The following is a 23,576-nucleotide window of genomic DNA, read 5'->3' as shown; positions in this document are numbered from 1 at the left end:
TGGTATCAGATTACACAGGTAAAGAAAAAGAAATAGTGAGGGTGAGAGAAGTAGGTCGGTCATGCTGCCTTGACTTTGACAATCTTACCACGTAGACGTGCTGCTGAATTTGGTGTGTTTCGGTTGAGTTAAACAAATAAGGCGACCTGCATGCCAACTCTCTGGCAGCTCACTATGGTTAACTTTCTAAGCCTATAATGTGAATATGTACATTGTTTCACAAAGTGGCTTGTTGTCTCAAACCAAACATGTCTGAAGACTCCCTGTTTTCCACGTTTTACCATTCGAAAAGGCTTAAAAGAAGTCCTTCTGTTTCAAACGTTAGACATTTTTATCTGGTTGTACTTGGGTGGAAGGATAATCCATAGTTACAATATGTACAAACCTCCTGGGTTTAATCCAAACGTCTGTTGCTTGTTGTTCAGACTGAAATTTGCTGCTGAGCTCGCCACTTTTTCACTTCACTCATGTTTGCAACTCGGCAAGACTGCGTTTAAGTCAGCATAACTAATGCGATCAATCTGCGTTATGTAATATTAACGCATTAAACCCTTTTAGATTAATCGATTAATGTTGACAGCCCTAATTTTTGTTCAAAATCTCTCGGCATTTCAAAGGCGTAATGACGCCACGTCCTCCAGGTTGCCATGAATTTTAGAAAAGCAACGACCCACAGCTTCACAGATCCTCTACCGTACATGACAAAGCATGCTTTTTTTGTTGTTTTTTTCCATAATCAACTATTGATAAGAGTTACTGGAATTACTGGAAATTCTGATCAAAAATGTAAAGTTTAAATAATAATTTTAAAAAAATGTTTGAGACACATTCATTTCCCAAGAGTTTTACGTGTCATTACAGTACGGCAGAAATGATTATATAACAAGCAAAACACTTTAAGATCATTAAATAAATGTGCCAAAAGTATGAATCTCCTAGTCTTTCAGTAAATTATGTTGCTGCATTTAAGGAGATCTGTGAAAAGATCTTTAGCATCTTTATGTAGGGTGCCAACAATGTGGAGTTTGCTGTGTTTCCCTCTTAAAACACAGCAAACTCCTATAATCAGCCCTAAAAGTGAGAATCTGCCAGCTGACCGGACGCTGATCCCTCACCAGGTGTGTGCTTTGGGCAGGTTGTTGGTGCTGGCATCGATCTGGTGTATAGTGAAGAGTCGTGGCCCTGCAGCGCCTGCAGAGGAAAGCATTTTAGAGAAATATTTTAACAGACAATCACTTCTTCAGTTTGTTGTCCTACTACCAACTCAAAAGGTTCGGGGCTATTTAAACAATTTACAACATTCAGACCAGAGTTCAGATCAGCCATCAGTGTGATAAGCTCAGCATAGAAAAAAAGTTGAGGAAAAAGGTAAAATATGTTTAAGAAAATATTGTTCTGTGTAATTTCTAACCTATATTAGTAGAGTTAAAGGGGCAGTATTATGTAAACTGAACTTCTCTTTAGCTCTACATGCTGCTATAATGTTATTCCCTCATGCAAAACATACCTAGAGTGTTGAATTGATTCATGTTAGAGAAATCCTTTTATCTCCCGCAACCATTCAACTGTGCAAAACGCCTGGGTGGACCTAGCCCCGCCTTCGATGTGCTCCTTCAGACTAGCCTACAGCAATTAGCAAACACCTGGTGGACCTGCACATCTGCTGAGCTCGTTATAGAAGCTACTTCTCAGTGCAACATTGGTAAAATCGTTGCTAAAGGGTTAACAGAGGAGCCCTGTTGCGATGACTTCCTGAAAGCGGAGTTTCTGGAACTTCTTAAAGAGACAGAGGCCCAATTTCAAGAAGTTAAATTACAAAGTCAAATTTCACTTGAGCCATATTTGATTTTCTTACAGCAGCTGAAGGTAACATTGTAACTTGATTTTGCTATAAAATGGCTCTACGTGCCCTGAAAGTGACATAATAGCGCCCCTTTGACATGCTAGTTCATCAGCCTAAAGGTACTTTGAATTATGTGGATATGGATCCAACCACTAAACCTTCAATACACAGTTTCAACTAAGAACAGCTGAGTTTGACCACAAACAAGCATGTTTATCCGATAGAAACGGAAACATTTATGCTGCCATTTACATGAAGCAGATTAGATGCAAACTGCGAAATAAACTGCAAAACAGAAATATTTACATACCAATTAATACGACCAACAACAGGATTTGGTAAATGAAGCATTAACATCATCTATGATGCTTATAGCAAACAGACTTTATTTAACAAAACAAAGATGATCCCCTTTACTTTGACGTCATGATTGAAGTGCCACTTTGTTTATGAAATCTGTTTAGCTTCTGGCTTTTTGCTGACGTTTGATCCGAGATCCACACACACACACACAGCAAGAGCCGAACCTCTTCAGCTCCTCCATTCAAACTAATTAACCCTTTAACTGTCACCTTCAAAATGCTGACATGTTAGCCGATGGGGCCATGAGGACACCGGCGTCGTCATGACGGTGAAGGGGTTTAAACATTGCAAACATTTTTTTGTGCAAATGTTATATTTTTCCCCATATCAAAATTCCAGACTTGTTTCTACTTTTTTTTATAGCAATTTTAATAACGTGAGCAGAATAATCCACTATGAATTTATGGAAAACAGCAGCAAGAACTCTACATATGAAGAGAAGAAGAAGGAGAAAGATGAAGAGAGAAGGAAAGAGACATCAAAGAAAGAGAGGAAGAAGGAAAGAAGTGAGGGAAGAAAAGAAATCAAAAGAAAAAGTGAGGAAGAGAGAGAAAGAAAGGAAAGAATTAAAGAAAGGAGGAGACGGAAGAAACATAGAAAGAAAAAAGCACACAAGAAAGAAAAAAAAAAGTAAGAACAAAAGAAAAAATAAATAAATACAAAAAGAAAAAAGGAAGAAGGAAAAAAAGAAATGAAGAAAGAGAGAGAGAAAGACAAGAGGAAGAAATTAAAAGACAGACAGACAGACAAAGGACTGGAGAATAAATTGAACATTTCTAAGTATAATTACATTTTCCTTTTCCATCCCTACCCGGACCTGGAAAACCCACGATTGTTACCTTTCCTGACGCCATAGCAACCACCCGTACGTCTCTATCTACCTTGAAGGGCCTTGAACCCCTGCAGGGGAACCCTGGAGGATCCGGTGACGAACTGCAGCAGTCGAGCCCGACGCTCCTCGTCGAACGACTCCACGGCCTTCCAGAACCACTTAACGATGCTGGTGTCCGGCGTGCAGTGCTTCAGCCGCGTGTTGGACTTCCAGTCGTTGATGTCGATCTTCCCCAGGCCGCACACAATCAGCTGCGGGGGAGGGGCGGAGACGGCGGGGTCAGCACGTCGGATTAAAGAGAAACCGGGGGTGGACCCGAGCGACGTACCTCCAGCTCCTTCTCATCGAAGGCCTTGAGCAGGTGTTGGGGGATGACCTCGTTGAAGCCTTTCTGCAGCGCCAGGAACTGCGCCTCGATGCCCCGCAGGAAGCGCCAGTTGACGTAGAGGCGGACGTACTCCTTCTTGTTGTCCTGGGAGACGGGGATGCTCTTGCCGTTGGGTTTGAGCTCGTGCTGGATGATCTCGCCGTACGCGTTGTGCTCCACGCAGAAGGTGTGGTCCAGCACACCCGTGATGTCGTTGTCCCTGACGGCAGAAACGCATTTCAAATCGTTGCTCGGCAAACAAGCAAACGGTGACCAAAAAACCTGGACGTACAGAATCCAAACCAGACTGTTGTGCAGGTCTGGGTCGACGGACTCCATGTCGTCCAGGATGATGGGTTTACCCAGCAGCTGCTTGTAGAACGGGAGGGTGAAGCCGCCGTCGATGTAATGGCCGTGGAACACAGCCATCCCCATGATGCGCCCTACGAAGTGGAAGTACGACAAATGCTCCTGCAAGGAGGTAATAAAACAAAACAAAACAAAAAAACATTCAGGCTGTGTGTTAGACAAGCTGAAAAGGGTTTTGTGCTCCTTTCCTGCAGAAAAATTCAATCATTTCCAAACATTTTAGCTGCAGCACAATCAGCCTGAAACGAGGGCTGGGAATTTATCGTATCGTTTATCATTTATCGTGATACATTTCTCGTCATAATAAGAATACAGATACATCGTTGTCACGACAATTTCCAATTAATAATGTTTTAAAAAGAACAAAGCTGTAAATATCGTCTGAATTGTATCAAAAAGTATCACATTTAGTTCTGAAGATGAGCAGTAGAAAGAAAATAGTTTTCAAGAGCAGTATTTGTGTCACTGCTGTGACACGACCACAGCCGTGCCTAAAGTTACCTAAAAAAAAAAGAAACAATCAATAGTTCTTACCGTCACGTTCATCGTCACGTCATCCGCGAAATATTGAAAGAAAAACTTGAGATCTATATTCAAAATCCATCCACAAAAAGAACATTTGGAAGGGCAAAAATATCACCAAATGTTTCATTTTGTCTCTGATGTTCTTTTAGTGTCTCTGATCATTTTTAGTGAAAATTAATCAGGAAAAAAAAAAAAAAAAAAAAAAAACGGAGAATGTTAAGAAAACTAATTTTGCTGGATGATAAATTGTGCGATAAACGACAATATTGGCGATGCAGTATTTCAATTCCACAGATCAAAAACTCATTGAGCCTTTGGGAATAAGAAATATTCATTACGCTGAACGAATCATGATTATCTATATTGTGCACACAAGATAGTTGATATTCCATCTTGACTATCTTGCAGAAAGTCAAGATAGTGCCTTGACTTTTTTTAATTACAAAACAGTGCAGAGAGAATATCACCGACTTTCAAGGACTTTATGCAGAAATCAAGCGCTTTCCAAACCTTGAAAAACATCTGTTTGAAATTCAAGGATTTCAAGCGCTCCTACCAACCCTGAGTAACTCAGACGCAGTTTTACAAGTTCATTCTGGCAAAATGAAAAAGCTACGTTTCATCGATGCAAACTTGTGACAAAGACGTGGGAGATTCAATAACGTGTTAACTCTGATGGTGTCGGATCTGCTTTGAATCGAAAGCAGTTGATTGAAGCTTCACACTTCCAGCATGATATTCTTTGCTTTGTCTACAAAGACGGTTCCTTTCTCAGCAACATGTCTTTCAGACACAAAAGTCCCGACTCTTACCGGTGAAAATTGTGTTCAATACGAAGTGGGATAACCCTGAGAAGAATTTGCCCAAGTGGGCCGGGTCTAAGCGGAAGACTATGGATGAAAAATGGTACAATGGTTCAGGTCTTCTGGTTCTGGTTCTGCTCTGCATCCCCAGAACCAAACGAGGAGAAGCTATGCACCACAAATCTGGAACAAACTTCCAGAAAACTGTAAAACGGCTGAAACGCTGACTTCCCTTAAATCTCGACTAAAAACCCACCTGTTTAGAGTCGTATTTGAAACGTGATCAATTACAAATTTAATAATGGCACTCGACTTAATGTAACGTTTTGATCGTCGATTCTATGTTGCACGACTCTGTGTTTTTCTGTTTGTCATGATGTAAAGCCCTTTGAAATGCCTTGCTGCTGACATGAACTATACAAATAACATTTGATTGATTGATTGATTGAATCAAATTGAGGGGAAAAGTTTTCCAGTTCCTCCATTTCTGCTGCTTTTATCAGCCTGTCACTTACAGGATTCACGGCGGAGTCCGGGTTGATCTGCAGCGTGTAGATGTCGTCGCGGGAGTACTGGAACAGGCCGTAGTACGGGTTCAGCATCTCGTGCGACAGCAGGTAGAGCCACTCCCTGCAGGGCGAAGCACGCAGGGCTCAGAGCAGGAGGTGGAAGAGATTCAGAAAAAATATAAAAACGTGTCTGATGAGGCGCGTTTGTCAGAATACAAGAACCTTTTCAAAAGAACACCGAAAAAGCTGTTATTAAATATTCGTTTCATTAACTGCTTATACATAACTTGGATAGAGTAGAAATTGTGACACGAGTAAAAATTTGGGATATGGAAGTTTTGTTTTTTTATGTTTGATTATTATATATATTCATTTCGTTTCTTAATTATTTTATGTTTGACATTTTACTCATGATTTCATTTCAAAGCCACATTTTTGTATCAATCTTTTCTTTTTGTTGGTCTATTCTAATTATAAATGTTACGTTTTTATTCGCTGTAAGTAGAAAATGATCAGAATGAACAAACGGGCTTTTGAGATGGATTTGATGGAAGTGATAAAGTTCCTGAAATAAACTTTTTTACAGTAAGTGCATTCGAATTTCTCGAATGGATCTGTAATCACAGTGCCATGAATAGAGATCGATACATTGGACATAATAGTTCAATGCATTTATCCCACTATGAAGTATTACGTTCACAAACATAGTACACGTTTGTGAAGTAGAAGAAATATAAAACATGGTTTTTAAATGGTGCATGGATTTGTACTTTGTAGAACGACCTTTTACTGCAAATTTTCACATCTAGAAACTGAAATTGGGACCATTTTTCGGTTTTAGCAACTTTGGTCACACAAAAATTGTTATCGGCCAAAATCGGAAACAGGTCAGGCTTTAAAAAATTTAATAAGAAAATAATAATTTAAAAAAAAAAACATGAGTGATCAGTGACTATCTGTGCCCACATGGACTTCACTATGCACTTCATTTTTCATATTATTTCTGAAAACAATAAAAAAAACAAAAAAAAACAGGCCAATAGAGTACTTGTGGTTGTTCTGAGGCAAAATGTGAACAATTTCAAGGGGTTTTAATGCTTTTGCCTGCCAGCGTATGTGATGAAACATGACCGATAAAATGATTCGGCTGAAACAGGAAAAGAAAACACAGCAACCACTGGATGTGCTCACCTGGCCACTCCTCCGTAGTCGAGGCCTTCTTCACCCCTGAACTTCACCATCAGCCTCTTCCACAGGTCCTTCGGCCTCATCTTCATCACCTGCCGATATGACTCCTGCACACAGACACTCCTCAAAGTCAGTCAAACATCAACAAAAAATATCTTCCAGTCTTTCTAAGCGACGGTCACACTGAGCTAACAGTTCAACTTTCCTGACTGACCAGATCTGCAACTTTGACGTCTCTCCTTTTGTAATTCACAGATCAGCACAAATTCAGCTTTAGAAATCCTTCATTCTCCATGACAACCATTCAGCGGTGCAAAACGAATGGGTGGTCAGTTCTTCAAGGACAAAGCTCCTCCTTAGATATGCAGCTTTAAAGCCTCCGAGCTTCCTCAGCCCCTCGACATCCCCACGCAGCTCCTTCAGACTAGCCAGGTGCAATTAGCAAACATCTGCTGGAACCTGCTGAGCTCATCATACGAGCTACTTCCCACTGCAGCGCTGGTGAAAACGTTGTTAAAGGGCTAACAGAGGAGCCGTGTGGTGATGACTTCCTGAAGGCGTAGCTCCAGAAAGAGTAGGAATTATTAAAGAGACAGAGGCCCAATTTAAAGGCGTTAAATTACAAAGTTACATTTCTTTTCAGTCATATTTGATTTACTCAGGATTTTTAGAGCAACTGAAGGTGACATAGTTACTTGATTGTGCTATAAAAATTACACTACATGCCAGGAAAACACATAATGAAAAAGAGTGTCCTGACTATACATACTTTTTTTGTTTTTACTGTAATTCCTATTTTTCTGTATCAAATTGAGTGAATGGGTTTGTTTTGTGGGACTACGGATGAAAATTAGCATTTTGCTAACTCCGGTATAATCACGTACATTGTACATTCATTAATAAGCACTGTCCCATTTACATAAAACCAATCAATCAATCATACGGACGAACATGTAGTTATACTTTGAGAAAGCAAAGGCTCCTTACGACCGCGGATTGGTCTGTTGCCAACGAGCCCACTGGATTGATTGACAGGTGGCGTCACGACAACTGAGACCCCACATGTTCTTGAAACCCAAAGCCTCCTCAGAAACAAGAAACTTTCATTTCATCGTCAACAGTGAGTCGGTTTTATCTTTTAAACTCTATTCTGAGGCTGAGCGCTCCACCGCCGCCGCCAGTGTTGGCCACACGTGCAGGCAGCTTACAGCATTAGCGGGAGGGTTCGCCTTGAGTGGATTAGAGGCCGTTACAATAAACACAAGCATAAGACTCCAATAACACCGCCTCTTCCTCTGCCAGGCTCCGCCGTGCCCTTGGGACGGAGCGGACCAACTCAAGGGTGTTGTGGGAGAAATGGGAACGTCTTATCTGCTCCGTAAAAACAACCTGGGGGACAGCTGTGAACGTTTGCCGATGTAGAGTTTCCTACGGAGGCAGAATTCACTGCTGGTCTTGGTCTGGAGAAGTTATGCAGCTATGTCTCTCTGAACCTTAAGATTTGCTCCGCCCTTTCTCTCCCCCCCCCCGTCCCTCCGCAATCCTCAACCCTGTCAAACGTTGAGATCAGCCAACAAAAATGCCTTCGCCGAGATTAACAGACGCGGCTGTTCCAGCACATTCCAGCGCGTGCTTTATGAGGGTCATGCAGTCTGCTGCAGGTGGTGTTGTTCTGGTGAAGGCTCTGCACCTCATGGATGCAGAGAAAAAAGAGAGAAATAGAAAACTAAAACACTCCCCCCGCTGAGAGAATGCTCTTCTCAAACGAGCGGTCTGGTTTGGATTCGGAGCGGCGCCGCCTTCGCACATCGTAGATAACAACGAGCGAAACACGCTCCCGCTCGACCTTTAGCCGACAACGTAAAGAGGAGGCCGGGAGGACAATAGCTTAAAATAACTCACGCAATGAGCAATTCTTGGAGTTATGTAGACGACAGGCAGAAATGTTTTTAACGATGAGTTGAAAATTAATGATTTGAAGCAAAAGTATCTTTATTTCCAGAGCAAAACAACAGTAACGTTTTCAAAAGTATTTGCATTTCAGAGTTTTTTTCAGCTGGTTTCAGGAGGAAAAATTTAAGACTTTTAAAGACCTATATAATCCTCTTTGAATAAAAACTTAAGGTAGTTGGGGGTTTCCTGCTGTGTTACAATCAACTGTAACAATTATTTTAACAATATAGATGTGAAGTTTGTCAAAGTTATTTCTCCTGACATTTTATTGGTATACAAGTTAAGCTGCGCTGCTCTTTACAGCTTGTGTAAAGACTTTTATCTCTTGTTGAATTAAACACAGCGAGTCGGAGTATTTTTGTGGAGGCGACCTGCTGGACCTGAGAGGAACAAAGAAAGGTTACACGAGCATAGAAATAAAACTGTGGAATTTATGGGTTCTGTTAGCAGCCTAGCAAGTTTTTGTTTTGCCCACAAGGAACCTAACCCCGTCCGAGTTGCCAACAGAATTCAGCAAGTGGTAAAAAGCAAACGTTGTCCAAAACAACTGCCGATAAATTTGAACGTACGCATTACAGACACAAAGATGCTAGCCAAAGCTGTTACTGATATTTCAAAAAATACAAATATATACTCGATTAATAAAAAAAAACAAAAAACAGAACCAAACATGGAGAAGCGGCATTCGTTTTCTATACTCCACTAATCTGGAACAAACTTCCAGAAAACGGCAAGACCGCTTAAACTCTGAGTTCCTTTAATTTTAAGTTTAATAGTTCTAAATCCTGGACGACACAAAGCTGGCCTCTATGGTAGACGGGCAACACAAAATGACGGTTCTCAGGTAAGATTATAAGAAAACTTACCGGTTTTGACTTTATAGCATTCAGAGCTACAATGATCTGGTTTGAAACAAAGCGACAGAATGACCCAGTCAAAGCCCAGATTCAATCGGGTATATGTGACAAGACTTGAAACTCGATGTTTGCAAACACTCGGCTGACTGAGACCAAACTATTTAGCTAGTTTTTTTGACAGCATTTTGGTGCCAAAATATGAAGTCTTATACACAGAAGACCTGAGTGCTGAAGCTGTTATGACTCAAGGGGCGCAGATATAAATAAGAGCAACATGTTCTGCATTTTTATTCTAAAAATGTCCAAACCGTTCAAGATTTTCCCTCCACGACAGAATGTGCCCAGTAAAATTCAGCTTGCGGGCCGTCGTGTGACAAAACGTGAAACGTCTCTAGGGGAATAAATACCTTTTTTACAAGGCACTGTACGTTCTACTTTACGATTACAGTCCATGTCGGTCGTGTTTTGCAAAGGTTTGAGGTGGCGCCCTGACCTCAAAGATCTCCTCGCGGGACACCTCGATGCGACAGTGGCCAGCCTGAGGCTGCTGCTGGGACAGCTCCTGGCGCAGGATCTTCAGCTTCTGGACCAGGTCTCGCTTGTACTTGGGCACAGTGAGGCACTCGGACTCTTCTGGGAGCTGGCCCGGGGACACCAGGGCCTGCTGGACCTGCTCCTTCGTCTGGTTCTGACGGCTGGAGACCGCGAGACGGGACCCATAGGTGGAAAACATGGGAGAGAGAAAGAAAAACACAAACGGGGGCAGGAAGGGACGAGATGGAGGAGGTTACAAACCAAATAACTTGGTGAAAACAAATAAAAGTCACACATCAACCATTAGAAGATACATCAATCTAAAATTATTTGTGTGTTGTTTTTTTTCTTTTTTGTTTGTTTTAAATTGGCAACAAATTGTTCTTTAGCCACATGTGATCCCATATTATTGTAATTCTCAAAAGGAAAAAAAACAAAAAAACAATGGCTGCTACTTTAAATTTTGACTGTGGTGTGGTTAAAGTGCTTTGCCAACCTTAAGCTATTTTAATGGATATAATTGGAAAACGTGTTATAATAAAATAGATTACACTCGCACACTGTAGGAGCCTCGAGGTACTAAAAGAAATGAACTGCAAAGCATGCATTACTTAAAACGACCAGCAGGGGGCAACTCGTACTCTTAACTCCCAGAGATGGTCATATTTTGCTTTGTGAAAATATTTTGAGTTTATGGATAGACACACAAAAAATATATTTTTCATAATTTATGAGGAGCCTGTAAAAGAGACTTTAAAATAAACAAAGTAATGATGCTCAGAAAGGTTTTTGAGGTCTTGGGGTAGGGGAATACCTATAGCCATTTTTTTAAACACTAGTTATGATGTTTACATTATATCATAACCTGGCTACTGTTGAAACTATATCAGGGATTCTGAGGGGACTTTGGGTCAAGATGTAAAGCATCTTGATTTCTTGACAAAATATGTTTTCTAAATCTCTGTATAATTTGAGAATTGAATTGTGTAAAAACAATCAGAGTTTCACTTTTCTCTCTCTCTGCATCACAAGAAATCTAAAAATAAACACTGCCCAAGTGTTGGGACAGCGGTATCTATAAATAGATTTTAAAAAACGAAGGTGCATCTTGATTACTCCTTCAAGAAACAGATTATGGCACACTGACAGAATACTATATTTCCCCTCCCTTTTTTGCACTATATCGTTAGATATGATATATAGGTATCAGGTTCTGACTTGCTGATCACCAACAGTGGCCTTCTGAGAATATAATCACAGGATTCTGGACAGCAGTTGGTTTCATAGAGCAACTCTAATTGAAAGCAGTTCTGAAATCAACTAGCTGTATTCAGTTTGCTTTTAAAGATCTTGCTAATACTAATAGAGATATAAAATCCAGAGTTGTTACTGGGCCGTCGCTTAGAGATCGCTTCCATTGGTCGATGTTAGCATACATGTTGACGCTGAAGTCGAAAGCTAAACACATTATTCTGTTACTCATATAACGTAAAGATTAAACTTTTGCTAAGTAGGGATGCAAAAAATTAATCCAATTATGATTAGTAGTCGATTAATGGTTAATAAAATTAAAATTAGTTCCAATCCACTAATAAAGTCGGCTGAGATCTTCTTTTAGTGTTGTAGTTTAGCCGCCATCCAGCAGAGGGCGCCACTGGTCATCCTTAGGCGGAGCCAGGAATAAAGATGGCGGAGAGATTCCAGAAGAGAAACGGTCCAGGGTCCAGTGTGGGACGCACAATGCACTTTATGCAGTTCTGTTTAGAAATATAAACACTGGGAAGAAGGGTGTTCAGATAATGGATGGATGGAATATAAACACTCGACAAGCTCCTGAAGTCTCACTTTCATGGAGATAATTTAGCGGAGCAGCCTCAATTTGTCTTTAAGATATCATGTATGATTTAGGATGCGAAGGGCGTAACGCAGAGAAATTATATCACGATGGAAAAAAGCATTTCCAATAAGCACAGTTGGGTTTGCGGGCTGTCCACTACATGGAGCGAAGTTTTAACATTCCTTTAAGAACGACCACAGACATACGTCTGTATGACCATCTCTCTTTTCATGGGAAATGAAGGCTTTTACATTCTTTTCATCTTCTGTTTTTCTATTAAGCAACCTAATAAGTTCCTGTTTTGTTATATTTTTGAATACCTAAGTTTAATGTGATAAAACCACAACTTTTTGTTTTTTCAATCAGTATTTAATACAGCAGACACAAAATAATATCAAAATGTAATGATTTTTTTTTTAAATTCAGCATATTATGAAAAACTGAGAAGGTGGACCTTCTTGATATGAGAGAAAAAAAAAGTCCGCTTTTTACTTAATTGATATCTTGCATCTCTACTGCCAAGGTTACAGCATTTACCATCTTATTGATTTACAGATAGTTGCCACTATGCAACTCCTATTAAGTAGAAGGAGAAAAAAAGACTAACTGGAAGTGCTAACAAATGACCTCCAGACAGATCCCAGTTGTAAAGAGTCGCTTTAGCCTTTCATGTATCCACCCACCCAACAGACTGCATTCCACCTCACCACAGCAGCCATTTTTCTATAGAAAAGTCCCAGAGTTTGGTTTCTGGGGTCTGGTGCAGCATAATGGAATCACTTCCTGCCATCCCAGAACGCCACATGGCCCCCATAGGACGCTGGAGCCCTCCTCATGAATCCCTTTATTTCCTGCCGACTAGACCAAGGAGCAGACGAGGGTGGGGGGGAGCGAAGGTTACTCTGCTGACAGCACCCAAACACGGCAGGGAGGGAAGGAGAGGAACGGAGCATCTCTCTCACCCATAAAACAAACGTTGCCGCTCCGTCTCTCTCTCTTTCTCTCTGTTCTCTTTCCAGACGCTTATTGACGAGTGACTGGAACATGTTACCTGAAGGCACTTTTAATCAATCACAAACATCTCCAAGAAAAGTAGACGTCCTTTTCTCACGCGAATCTGGCAGCCAGGTCTTGGGAGAGGGAAGGGGAGAGGAAAGAAAAAGCAGACGTGGATTCGGTTACCTATTGGACGCTGACCTCGAGCAGAAGAGGGAGCAAGACGGCAACCGCGCCGGGGAAACGTCTTAACCAAAACCATGCAGCGCTATAAACTGCAACTTTGATGGACATCATATATATCTGACATTTCTGTGGGATGACGGCACGCGAGAGTTGAAAATGTCTACAATCTCCGGCCTGATAAAAGGCAGATGTCTTGACAGGGAACCAGGAGGACCGATGGATTTTCCAGACGTTTGTCACAAGCTCGAGAGTCCCTTCAGAGTTCGCTCTGAAACTAAACAGAAGAGGGGGTAGATCGTCCGACGCGCTGTTAATATAAACACAACAGGTTGACGCAGGCTCCGGTTATATCCTATCGCGACTTCCAAACTTTAGGCTCAACACTCGTCGCAAGATACGGCGATAATGTTGAGGCAAGACGTCTCCTGCGGGAGAAAAGCGTGAGACTTTTAAAGTAAAAGACAGAGGTGGAAGGTTTCTGTGTGCATCAATAAATCCGCTCTGATTCTCTTAACTTCGGCCGGCTGGAAATCGGCCGATACTTAGACGTGAAACCGATCTCATCTGCTTCCACAAACGTCTAAAATCAGCGATTGTCCCCTTTTAGCTCCGTCGGTTAATAATTAATCACCACATTGTTGTCAACTTAGCAACTTTTCAGACATAAAAATGAGCAAAACCTCAACTCTTTTTCAGCCTTAAAAAAAGATAAAAAGATTTTTAATAAGTTTATATTTCTTTTTTCAAATAAAAACTTCAAAAGAAGAATATTAGTAAAAGGACACTGGGACTGTGTTGCTACAGCTGCACACGGGTTGAAACCATCATAACTGCATGTATAGACGCTCAAATCCAGCTTGTTCATCGACTTGGGCACTGGATGTATGCCTCCATTTCCTGGACATGAGACGCTCCTGACACACACACACACACACGCACACGCCCACACACACACATCAGCCTCGGTTTTCACTCGGCTATTTGATGTCTGGCCAAAGACAGCTTCGTGACGGATAGTGTGCTAAAAAACGCTTTCATGATTAAAACCTATGAAGAATTTCTGAAATGTCAAGAGAAAAGAAAAGGATGTGGGAAGCCGGTAACAAGTATACATTTCTGTGTGTGGGTGTGTGTGTGTGTGTGTGTGTTCTAATGGCCGATTGGCTCCGGTGGTTAACACACTTTGGAACGGTATTCTGGTGTAAAATCGTCGGCAGACGTAGGGCCCGGTCCTTACCTGACGTTTTGACTCTCGCTGCCTCCTCGAGAACCGTTGGAACTGGGACTAAATAAAGCAAAAATAAAAACGCAAATTTTCATCTCGTTTTCTGTGTTTTGTTGTTTTTTTTTAAACTTGCTTCCGTGTTATTGAGAGGAACAAAGCCCAGCTCTTACTTTAGGACCAGATGCAGGTTAGCGGAGAGGCGCGGGTCGGTGAACTGCGTGGTTCGGTTGTTGTGGTCGACAAAGTAGACCCTCCCCGTGGCGGTGTTGCGGATCTCCCATCCTGGCGGCAGCGGACCGAGTTCCTCACAGTTCACATTGCTCAGGTCTCTGAGGCACAACGGAGGAGCAAAACCAGGTTTCAGAACAGAAAGGATGATTATTTACCGCCTCTGTTAGTCAAACTTGGAACAGAGAGCCCAATGTTCATCACAGCACAATCACAAAATGTCACCAGGTGTTTTTAGTCTACCTTACGATTGACTTTTCAGAAAGAACTAGGAGCTTGTTTTAAGTCAGTAATTTGCAATATTGATCAAAAAAGTAGTAGTTCCACTGACAGATTATTTCACATATAACATGGAAAAAAATGTCGGTATAAGTATGGATCCACCGATCGGATATTAATGTCTTAATCGGTTTTGATACTGAAAGAATTTCTAGAGCAACCATGCTTTATTATTTACTTTACATTATATTTGAAATTCCTAATTGCACTTTCTGAATCCCTTGGTGCAGTTTGTTTCTTGTACATGTGTCACCAAGGTAATTTTAGTATTGTTTACTTTACATTGGCAGTCCGTAGCCGTAATTGAACTTACTGAACAAATAAAAGTTGTTGTTTCACATGTTCGACCAGACTAGTGAAGCTGTTGGTGTTTTTAAGTTCCTGTACTGATGCAGAGTTATCAAATAAATTTGTAATTCCCTCATTTTTTGTGTCTGTGTTTTAAAAAACAAGAAAAAGCTTTTAGAGCTCGTATGGACCGATACTAAACCTCAGATATCGGTATCGGAAGTGAAATCACTGGATCGGTGCATCCCTAGCTATAAGTGAAATAGTGAAACTGGTTACTTTTTCGTCAATATTAAGAAATTATTGACCAAAAAAAAAAAAAAGCTTCTATTTCTTGGTGAAAATGTTACTTGCATGCTAGACTTTTCTTATTTCAAACGTGTTAAGATGAATTCCCTAGAAAATACACTAAAAATCTCTGTAAGGTTTTGGAATTTTTAGTTATTTCTGTTTACAGGCAAAGCAAAGGGAGCAAAAATAAATAAATAAAAATAAATCCCCTCGAACTTTAAGCAGTTGGTAATAAACAGCTGTTGCTTGACCAGAAGAGTTATGAAAAAGTCCTCCATATCCAGCAGACGGGAGACGTGATCGATCCGAGTTTTATTAAAAGAAGCACACTGAGGCATGTTCTCGAAAAGCATGTGCAGATATTTTGCATGCGCGTTCTTCTGGGATGTCGTAATCGACACGACCCACATGCCTGGAAGCATCCGACAGGGTCAGCCGGGACCGCCCCGGGTGCGCTTCCCGCAGGCTTTAATGAGCGTTAAGTGCGACGCGTGTCGGGCAACGCTGCCACAGCGCAGAAAACAAAAAAAAAAAAAAAGAATCTGGCTACAGGAATCGAAAAGGTGGACGAGCAATCCTCAAAGTGCTGTCTGGACCGAAACGAGAGTCAATCCAAGCCAAGCCCACTGCTTTTTAAGAGAGCTGCGTTGCAAAACAGGCAAATATAATCCTGGAATTTGACAGAAAAAAAGGAATATTACAAACTTAGCAACATGTGGATTTGATTTTTTTTTTCTTTTTTAGTTTTTCCCAATGATCTAAGACAGTGGTTTCCTCAGGGCCCCCCTGCCTGCAGGTTTTAGATGTGCCTCTATACCAGAACAGCTGATTCAAATGATTGCATGACATCTTCTGCAGCCACCAAGTACTGCAGGAGCCTGTTGATCACCCAAAGATTCAATCCAGGTGTGTGGCAGAAGGGAAACACCTAAAACATGCAGTCAGGGGGGCCTGAGGACTGGAATTGGGAACCACTGATCTAAGACAATATTTACACTTCACTGCCAATGCACAAAATCTTCCCAGGTATTTTTAGTCTGGTTTGTAGTGCAAATATGTTGGCAGACTTGAGATAACAAATAACATCAACATGTGGAAAGCTCTGTCGTTTCTGCTTGACTTAACATCAGTGCGATGTAGGGTTTATCTGTTCTTTATTTTTTGGATTAACCATTTAATAATTGGAGAGCAAAATTAGCAAAGTTATTTAACCAGGTGAAGCGAAAACCTTGGCACTGGAGGAGTTTTGATAGAATATATTCTCAAAAATTTATTTGAATCTGGAAAATGCCAAAAAAAAAAAAAAAATTGCACAGTTTTGGATCAATTGCTGCTCTAAATAAGTCCAGCCATTTTTTTTGAGTTTGTATGATCCAGTTAACAATTAATCGATGACTAAATTAGTTGATTATTATTGTAATAATCGATTCATTGCGATTATTCTGATTAATCAATTACTGAACAACTTGATGATTACTTCAATAATCAATTAATTTGATTAATCAATTGCTAAACTAGTTGATGATTAATTTATTAATCAATTAATCTGATTAATCGAATGCTAAACTAGTTGACGATTAATTTAATAATCGATTAATGTGATTAATCGAATGCTAAACTAGTTGACGATTACTTCAATAATCGTTTCACTGCGTTTAATGTGATATATCGTTTCAGTTCTATTTAAGAGCTCAATGAAAATATAAGCTGTGAAGTAGAAAACAGTAGTGGTGATTGCGTACCTGGGTACTCTGGGGTCATGCCATGTGCTGACACCCGTCTGAGTGTGGAGGAAGTAAACTTGACCTTGCTGCGTTGTCCTTTGCTCTGTGAAAAGACATCGACAAAAATGTAAAGGGGTTAATTGCGTCGCCTCAACCGTCAATTAAAAGCACTTCTCCAAAGTTGAATTAATATTCCACATGCAGACAGCTTGTGCCCAATCTGTCAGCGTACAAGAGCGATCTGACAGATGGGAGATGAAAGGACGGCTCGAGTCGGCCGAGATCCCAAACAGCGGCCGGCAGGGAGGAGGTGAGAGACAAGACGTGGGGGGGAGGAGGCAGGAGGGACGTCTGAGTTTTCAGTTGGTGAGCTCATTCATCACTGCTTGACGGAGATTTCCTGTCCTCTGCCACCGTCTTCACCGCGTCCACCTTCCTGTTCGTGTCACGAGCTGCATCGTGAAATGCTTCACATGAGGCTCCAGGAATCAGGGGTGCAAGGGGGTGACGCGTATCATCGCTTGCCCGTTAAGCCGGCAAAATGCTTTCTCAGACAAGCCACGACTGTTTCGCCGTGCCGATGACATCCCAACACCGAGCTGCGAGACCGCAGGGCACAGGAAGTACCCTCAGGGTCCAGTTACACTTTCCCCTCTAATGTTTCCACCGCGCAATTGCGGTGCAACATTACTGCTGAATCATTTTTGATTCACCTGTGTTTTTTTGTATTTTATATATAGAGTCTATCATGCTAATTTATTGTCAGATTAATAAATTAGACAGCCAATCTGAAGGAGTAGAGAGCGACAGAGAGCCTCCTAAACTCACGGATGAGTTACAGTTCCTCCTTCACTGTGAGGAAAAACAAACCTTCTCCGGACTTTAGGGAGAGACTGCAGCTTGTCTATCTTTTACATGAATGCGTCTGTTTCACAGTGGGCTGAAAAAGGCAGCGGGGAGGAGGGCAGAGTGGCCGCTGCAAAAATTTATAACAACTTCTATGGACCTTACCAAGCTCCGCCCACAACCGACCCACGTGACCACAAGTCTCACAAGCAAAGCCTCGTAGCGCATTGTTTCTATGTAAACATGACTCCATTAGTGCATTATTTCTACCGGATTTTCACATTATATCAGCTACTAAAATGGACAGAGGAAATACCAAGTTCACGTCATCATCTGGGAGGAGGTTACTGGTTTCTCAGTCACAAGCTGGTTGCAAACCTGAGGCCAGCAGGTGTCAGTCGGTCAGTTATGGTAGATCTGAAATTTGGTTTGATGACCTCAATATGAGAAGCTACAGACTGATAAGAGGAACCAAAGAGCTCTGTTACGGTAAAGAAGCCATTTGTTTGTTAAAATTTTATGAAATCTATTTGTTCTTTTTGATGTTTGTTATGAATTACGTATAGTCACAAACAAACAGGGTAATTGGTCCAACGTTTAGAAACTACAGCGGCTGTAATGAGCCACAGCAAATGTAAACAAAGGTAAAATAACCCGAACAGGTGATCAACTCAAAACCATTCGTACCTTTTTAGTCTGTCTCTCTTTGTAGTTTAAGCACACTTGTTACCGTATCAACCGCCTGCGCCCCGCAAGACGAGCAAAGATTACGTTAAAAACATAACATTCACTCCGTTACGATATCAAGTTTCCAGGCTTGATATTTATTTCTGGATTATTAATCAGCGCTTCCCTGAACACAGCGATGGTTGATTGACCAGCTGTACTTTGTGCTAGAGTGGCTAACACGAGTAACAGTTTAGTACAAAGCGTTTTCTGCTAAAATAAAATCTTTAGTGTGTGTCAGATACAGTACACATTGCATATTGATCTGTTTAGCTAACGTTAGACTGTGTAGCAGACAGGCTTCAAGGTGTAGAAGTTGTATCAGAACTGCTATTATGCTGTACTTAGCTAACGAAAAGCTCGTGTTTGTGAGACTGCCACCCACGTGACCACGTAGAATGAGCATCAGCCAATGAAAAGCGGCCCCTCTGGTAAGGTCCATTAGACCACGTGTGTCAAACTCGAGGACAAATTCAGCCTGTTGTTGCTTCTTATGCGAGTCCCTAAAGGGTCGGCACATGCACAGAGCTTTCAAGATAATTGAATTGCTTAACTATTATTTTATCAATCAAATCAAAGCTGATTCTGTCAATAGGCTCTTCCAGGGTTTGTTATGATTCTGCGATTGCAGAAATTCGAGCAAATTTAACAGATTTTTGCGGTAATGCATAATTGTGAGTTTACTGCAAATTTGCCACTAAAATGCTAAAAAAAAAAAAAAACAGGACTTTATTCTGAGTTCACTTCCTTTATGAGAATCAGACGTCTAAAACAATTGGTCCATTTTTTTAGCTATTTATTATCTCTACATTACAGCTAATTTGCTTTATTTTCAAATTGGAAATAGCCAATACTAAACTTTCACAAAAGCTAGCTAAAGTACCACGCCGAGGCAGACTTTAGAGGGGACAAATGGGCAGAAGTCCAGGGCGCCAATCTATGGGGGATTTTCATTTTTTTAATGAATACATATTTTGCATTGTAAGGTAAGGTAATTTTATTTATATAGCACATTTTCAGCAACAAGGCAATTGAAAGGAAATGCAAACAAAATAACAAACCAAAGAAAAGAGCAAAAGAAGAAAAGAATCTAATAATGTTGATCCAAAGTTTGTAAACTAGATACTCCTGTTCAGGGTTGCCAGATAAGTATAAGTAAGTATTTATCCGCTGGCCTAAATCCTTTTCTGGTTTGGAAGTATAGGAGTCTAAAACCTAGTTTCTCAAGTAGTTTTTCTGGATTCTATGTTCGTTCTAATTCTTTTTCTGGGCTGCTAGATAATAAGTACGTATTCTCTGGACTTTCTAAGTGTTTTCTAAATTTGTAAACGTAATGAGTACGCCGCAGTTTCTAAGTAGAAATAAAACCTAAATGTTTCTGTTCTGGAAGACTTTTATTGCACTTTATATGAAACTCACACAGCTATGTCAGGTGAATTGTATTAATATTTATTGATTTTCACCACTTTGAACAAAACTCAAGTATTTGAAAATTGTAAAATTATAGAACGTTTTGTTTGGAGACAACATGGAGCCACTGCCCAGAGGATGCATTAAACCTACCATGCATCAATTCATACTTGCTTATGAATAGGACTACCTATTAATAATGTCTTGTAATTTGCATTAATAAAAGATTTCTCCCTCAGTTTATAGGGGACCAAAAATGGCTCAAGTGCAGGGAACCATCACCTTGTAAATCAGACTCTGGTAGCAGAAATAGCTCCGTTTGAGAACCAGGGATTTAGATCAAAGTTGTTCACGTGTTAAAACAACCTCGTCAAAGACCTTTTGCAAAGTGCGCATGTGTGTGTGTGTGTGTTCTTTGTGGTGCTGCCGTTCCACTCACCGTATCCCTCAGGAAGGTCCGGGTGCATGTGCAGGTGGGTTCTGCTCATATAGTTGCGGTGCCGCTGCGACCGCACCCGCCTCTCCTGAGCTCGCTGGTTGCCGTCGCTCGGAGGCAACGCGGTGGTGGGCGTGGCGCCGTTCGTGCTAACAGGCGTGTTCTCGTCTACGATGCAGCTGAGCGGCCGTCCAGGGCTGGAGTACTCCGACGCGGGCCTGAGAGTCGGCGGGAAGGAGGAGGTTAGAGCGGAGGGGAGGGATGGAGCTGAACGTGACGCCTCGATTAAACAAAAAATGCGAGTATACATAAAATATGTGCCATGGAAATGTTCTCCCTCAGGATGCAAAAGGAGATGTTTTACGTTTTCCTGAAAGCCACTTCGGTTCTCCCCAGGGTTTTTATTTTCTGTTTGGGATCAACCGAGGTCAGACGGCGAGTTTCTCGGCAGACCTCCCGCCGTTTGACGCTGAAGAAGTCCGGGTTTGGGATTCCAACTCACCTGGTCGGCCTCTCCCACTGCGTGGTGCGTGTGATGTGGTTCAAGTACTGGATCCGTCCAGACGCCGTCCTCCTCTCCTCCCAGCTGGCGGCAGAAACACACACACACACACACAGGCTCAGCGGTGAGCCGACCCGCCAACCTCGCATTCTTACATCGATTCTGCCTTAATGCGGCGTGCGAGCGAGCTAGCACGTGGTTGTGTGCGACTTGTAGAGAGAAACCGAAGACGCTTCGCCATCACTCACCCATCTGGAAGATCGTTGTCGAACAGCCGACTGCAGTCCACCACGGGGCCTCCGGTGCCGATGCGGTCCCTCGACTGCAGGCTGACTGCAGGAACACATGGCAGGCAGATGCAGATGCTAGGGTTACTAGACAGCAGATACCAGATTAGATAAAAATGAAAAACAAAAGGATTTAAAAAAAAAAAACAACAAAATAAAACTCTGTAGGTTTATATAAAAAAGAAGAAAAAAGAAAATGGTTCAAATCAAAATCCAAAACTTGGAAAAAAAAAAGCAATGGAGGTGGACTTTATGCAGTAGATTTATTTTTCCACACTGCAAAAACACAATCTGACCAAGTATTTTTGATCTAGTTTCTAGGACAAATATATTAATACACTTGGAGTAGGACAAAGCCAGCTTACTTTTAACTTAATCAATATTAAAGCAGCAGTATGTAATGTAACTTTTATAAAAAAAAATATATATTATTTTTACATTTTTGTTGAAACTGTCATCATGTCGTGCCAGTTTGGTATAAGACAAATAATCTGTGAGAAATATTGAGCCCCTCTAAGCTCTCTTGGTGCCATCTAGAAACAACCAATCAGAGCCAGAAGGCGGGTCTTAGCGCTGTCAATCACAACCTTGCGTGGAGGCTGCTCATCCTCCCTTCCAATTCCCCCCATGCTCTCTGCTATTCATGTCTGTTATTGAGTGACATGAATTACAGAAAACTGTCATGTTCCCCCCTCAGCAGTCTACGCTGTGGCTAGCCTAGCCTAGCCTATTGTGAATGTTAAGGCTAGTTAGCACAGCCACCGCTGACATGAGATAGACAGTTTTCCTGTGGCAATGAGTCGTTTGGCTATAATTGGCACATTTAACAGCGAGTACATGAGGATGACTAACAGCACTGAGACCCTCCTCCTGGCTCTGATTGGTTGTTTTAGGTTGGAAGCGGTGCATTTCTTCAGATGGCAAGAGCAGCTCAGATGTGCAATATACCAATATATTACTTTAAAATGGTCTCAAAGTAACAATACTATCGTTTATTGCAATAACTTCTGGGACAATTTATCAACTCTGCTACCACACTTCCCAACTCTAAGCCTTAAATCCCTCATGTTTTTCATCGTACTCAAATCAAAGTCTGGATTTTTCCCACTTTTTTTAGCCTGAAATTGTAATCCGATTACCATCAAATCCTGTAATTTGAGAAAACGTGGATTTTCTTCCTGTCGATTCCTTCGGCGCACTTACCTACAATCTGCCCTCGGATCGTGTCACTGTCGTTGGGGCTCAGCTTGTTCAAGTCTAGCCTCTGGTCTGTTGAAGATCAAAAACAGAAGAAGCGCAATGACTGAAAAACAGCACAATCAGACAGACAGGAATGAAAACAGATGAAAAAATAAAAAATAAATAAATAAAAAAAGAGAGAGAGGGGAGAACAATCTGGAACGGGACCGGAGGAGAAGAAAGGATTCATGTGAGAGAGAGATACATGTAAACCAGCATGTGTTTGGACGCGTTCGGCGCTGCTTGGACGGGTCCCACGGCGGCATATCGCTTACATCACTCGATAGTCGGCCTCCCCCCCCTCCCTCATTATCCGTCTCTCATTGCTCCCGTCTGAAAGGCCGCGGCTCGGGGGCCGCGCCAGAGAACAGATGGAACAGCCACGGGCCGTAAAAGTCTCGCCGAGGCTTTCGGTACGGCGCGGGCTTCGGTTCAAACGCGGCGGGGTCAAACTGTTTGACGGATTTCAGCACGAGGCGTGCGGCCATTCCGCTCGGCCTGGGCGCGCACGTGAACCCCCCTGCCAAAGTCTGGAAACTCTTTTGTCTGAACTTTTGCTTCAAGTCTGTGGAATTTCAGAGAGAGGGAGAAAGAGGAAAAAGAAAGAATACACACACAGCAAAGAAAAAAAAAGAAAAAAAAATGTCCAGGTTGCCTCCAGACATGAAAAAATGCCACTATCTGTTCTCTCCTGTCTGGGTGTCATGCAGATCAGCTCAGGATGTCTGCCTAGACTAAACAGAGGCCAAAATGGTCAAATCGTTACAAAGCTGGTGGAAGGTCAGCAGCAACAGAGGAAACAGAAAACACTTACACCGGAAAAACAAACAAGAAAAAAAAAACATACTTTTTTTAAAAGAATATTCTTTGGGAAACTATTAATACTCTTTGGACAATCACAAACTTATATTGTACTGGGATCTTTTTGAATGA

At 41.6% G+C, this 23,576-nt stretch overlaps 1 protein-coding gene across 1 annotated transcript in view; it reads right to left on the bottom strand.

Moving 5' to 3' along the window:
* smurf2 (SMAD specific E3 ubiquitin protein ligase 2) overlaps positions 1-23,576 on the bottom strand; it is a 64,582-nt gene that overhangs the window by 2,881 nt on the left and 38,125 nt on the right. The window contains exons 5-18 of the mRNA XM_044100535.1: positions 22,608-22,673; positions 21,366-21,450; positions 21,118-21,201; positions 20,619-20,833; positions 17,216-17,300; positions 14,558-14,716; positions 14,400-14,447; positions 10,103-10,304; positions 6,803-6,906; positions 5,618-5,732; positions 3,698-3,876; positions 3,367-3,625; positions 3,088-3,289; positions 1,116-1,191 (exon numbers count right to left, since the gene is read on the bottom strand). Coding sequence (XP_043956470.1) covers positions 1,116-1,191; positions 3,088-3,289; positions 3,367-3,625; positions 3,698-3,876; positions 5,618-5,732; positions 6,803-6,906; positions 10,103-10,304; positions 14,400-14,447; positions 14,558-14,716; positions 17,216-17,300; positions 20,619-20,833; positions 21,118-21,201; positions 21,366-21,450; positions 22,608-22,673 — 1,879 coding nt within the window. The remainder of the gene's footprint in view (positions 1-1,115; positions 1,192-3,087; positions 3,290-3,366; positions 3,626-3,697; positions 3,877-5,617; positions 5,733-6,802; positions 6,907-10,102; positions 10,305-14,399; positions 14,448-14,557; positions 14,717-17,215; positions 17,301-20,618; positions 20,834-21,117; positions 21,202-21,365; positions 21,451-22,607; positions 22,674-23,576) is intronic.

The sequence above is a fragment of the Gambusia affinis genome, linkage group LG19 (genome assembly GCF_019740435.1).
Source record: "Gambusia affinis linkage group LG19, SWU_Gaff_1.0, whole genome shotgun sequence".
Lineage (NCBI taxonomy): Eukaryota > Metazoa > Chordata > Actinopteri > Cyprinodontiformes > Poeciliidae > Gambusia > Gambusia affinis.
This window is presented reverse-complemented; position numbering and strand designations above follow the sequence as displayed.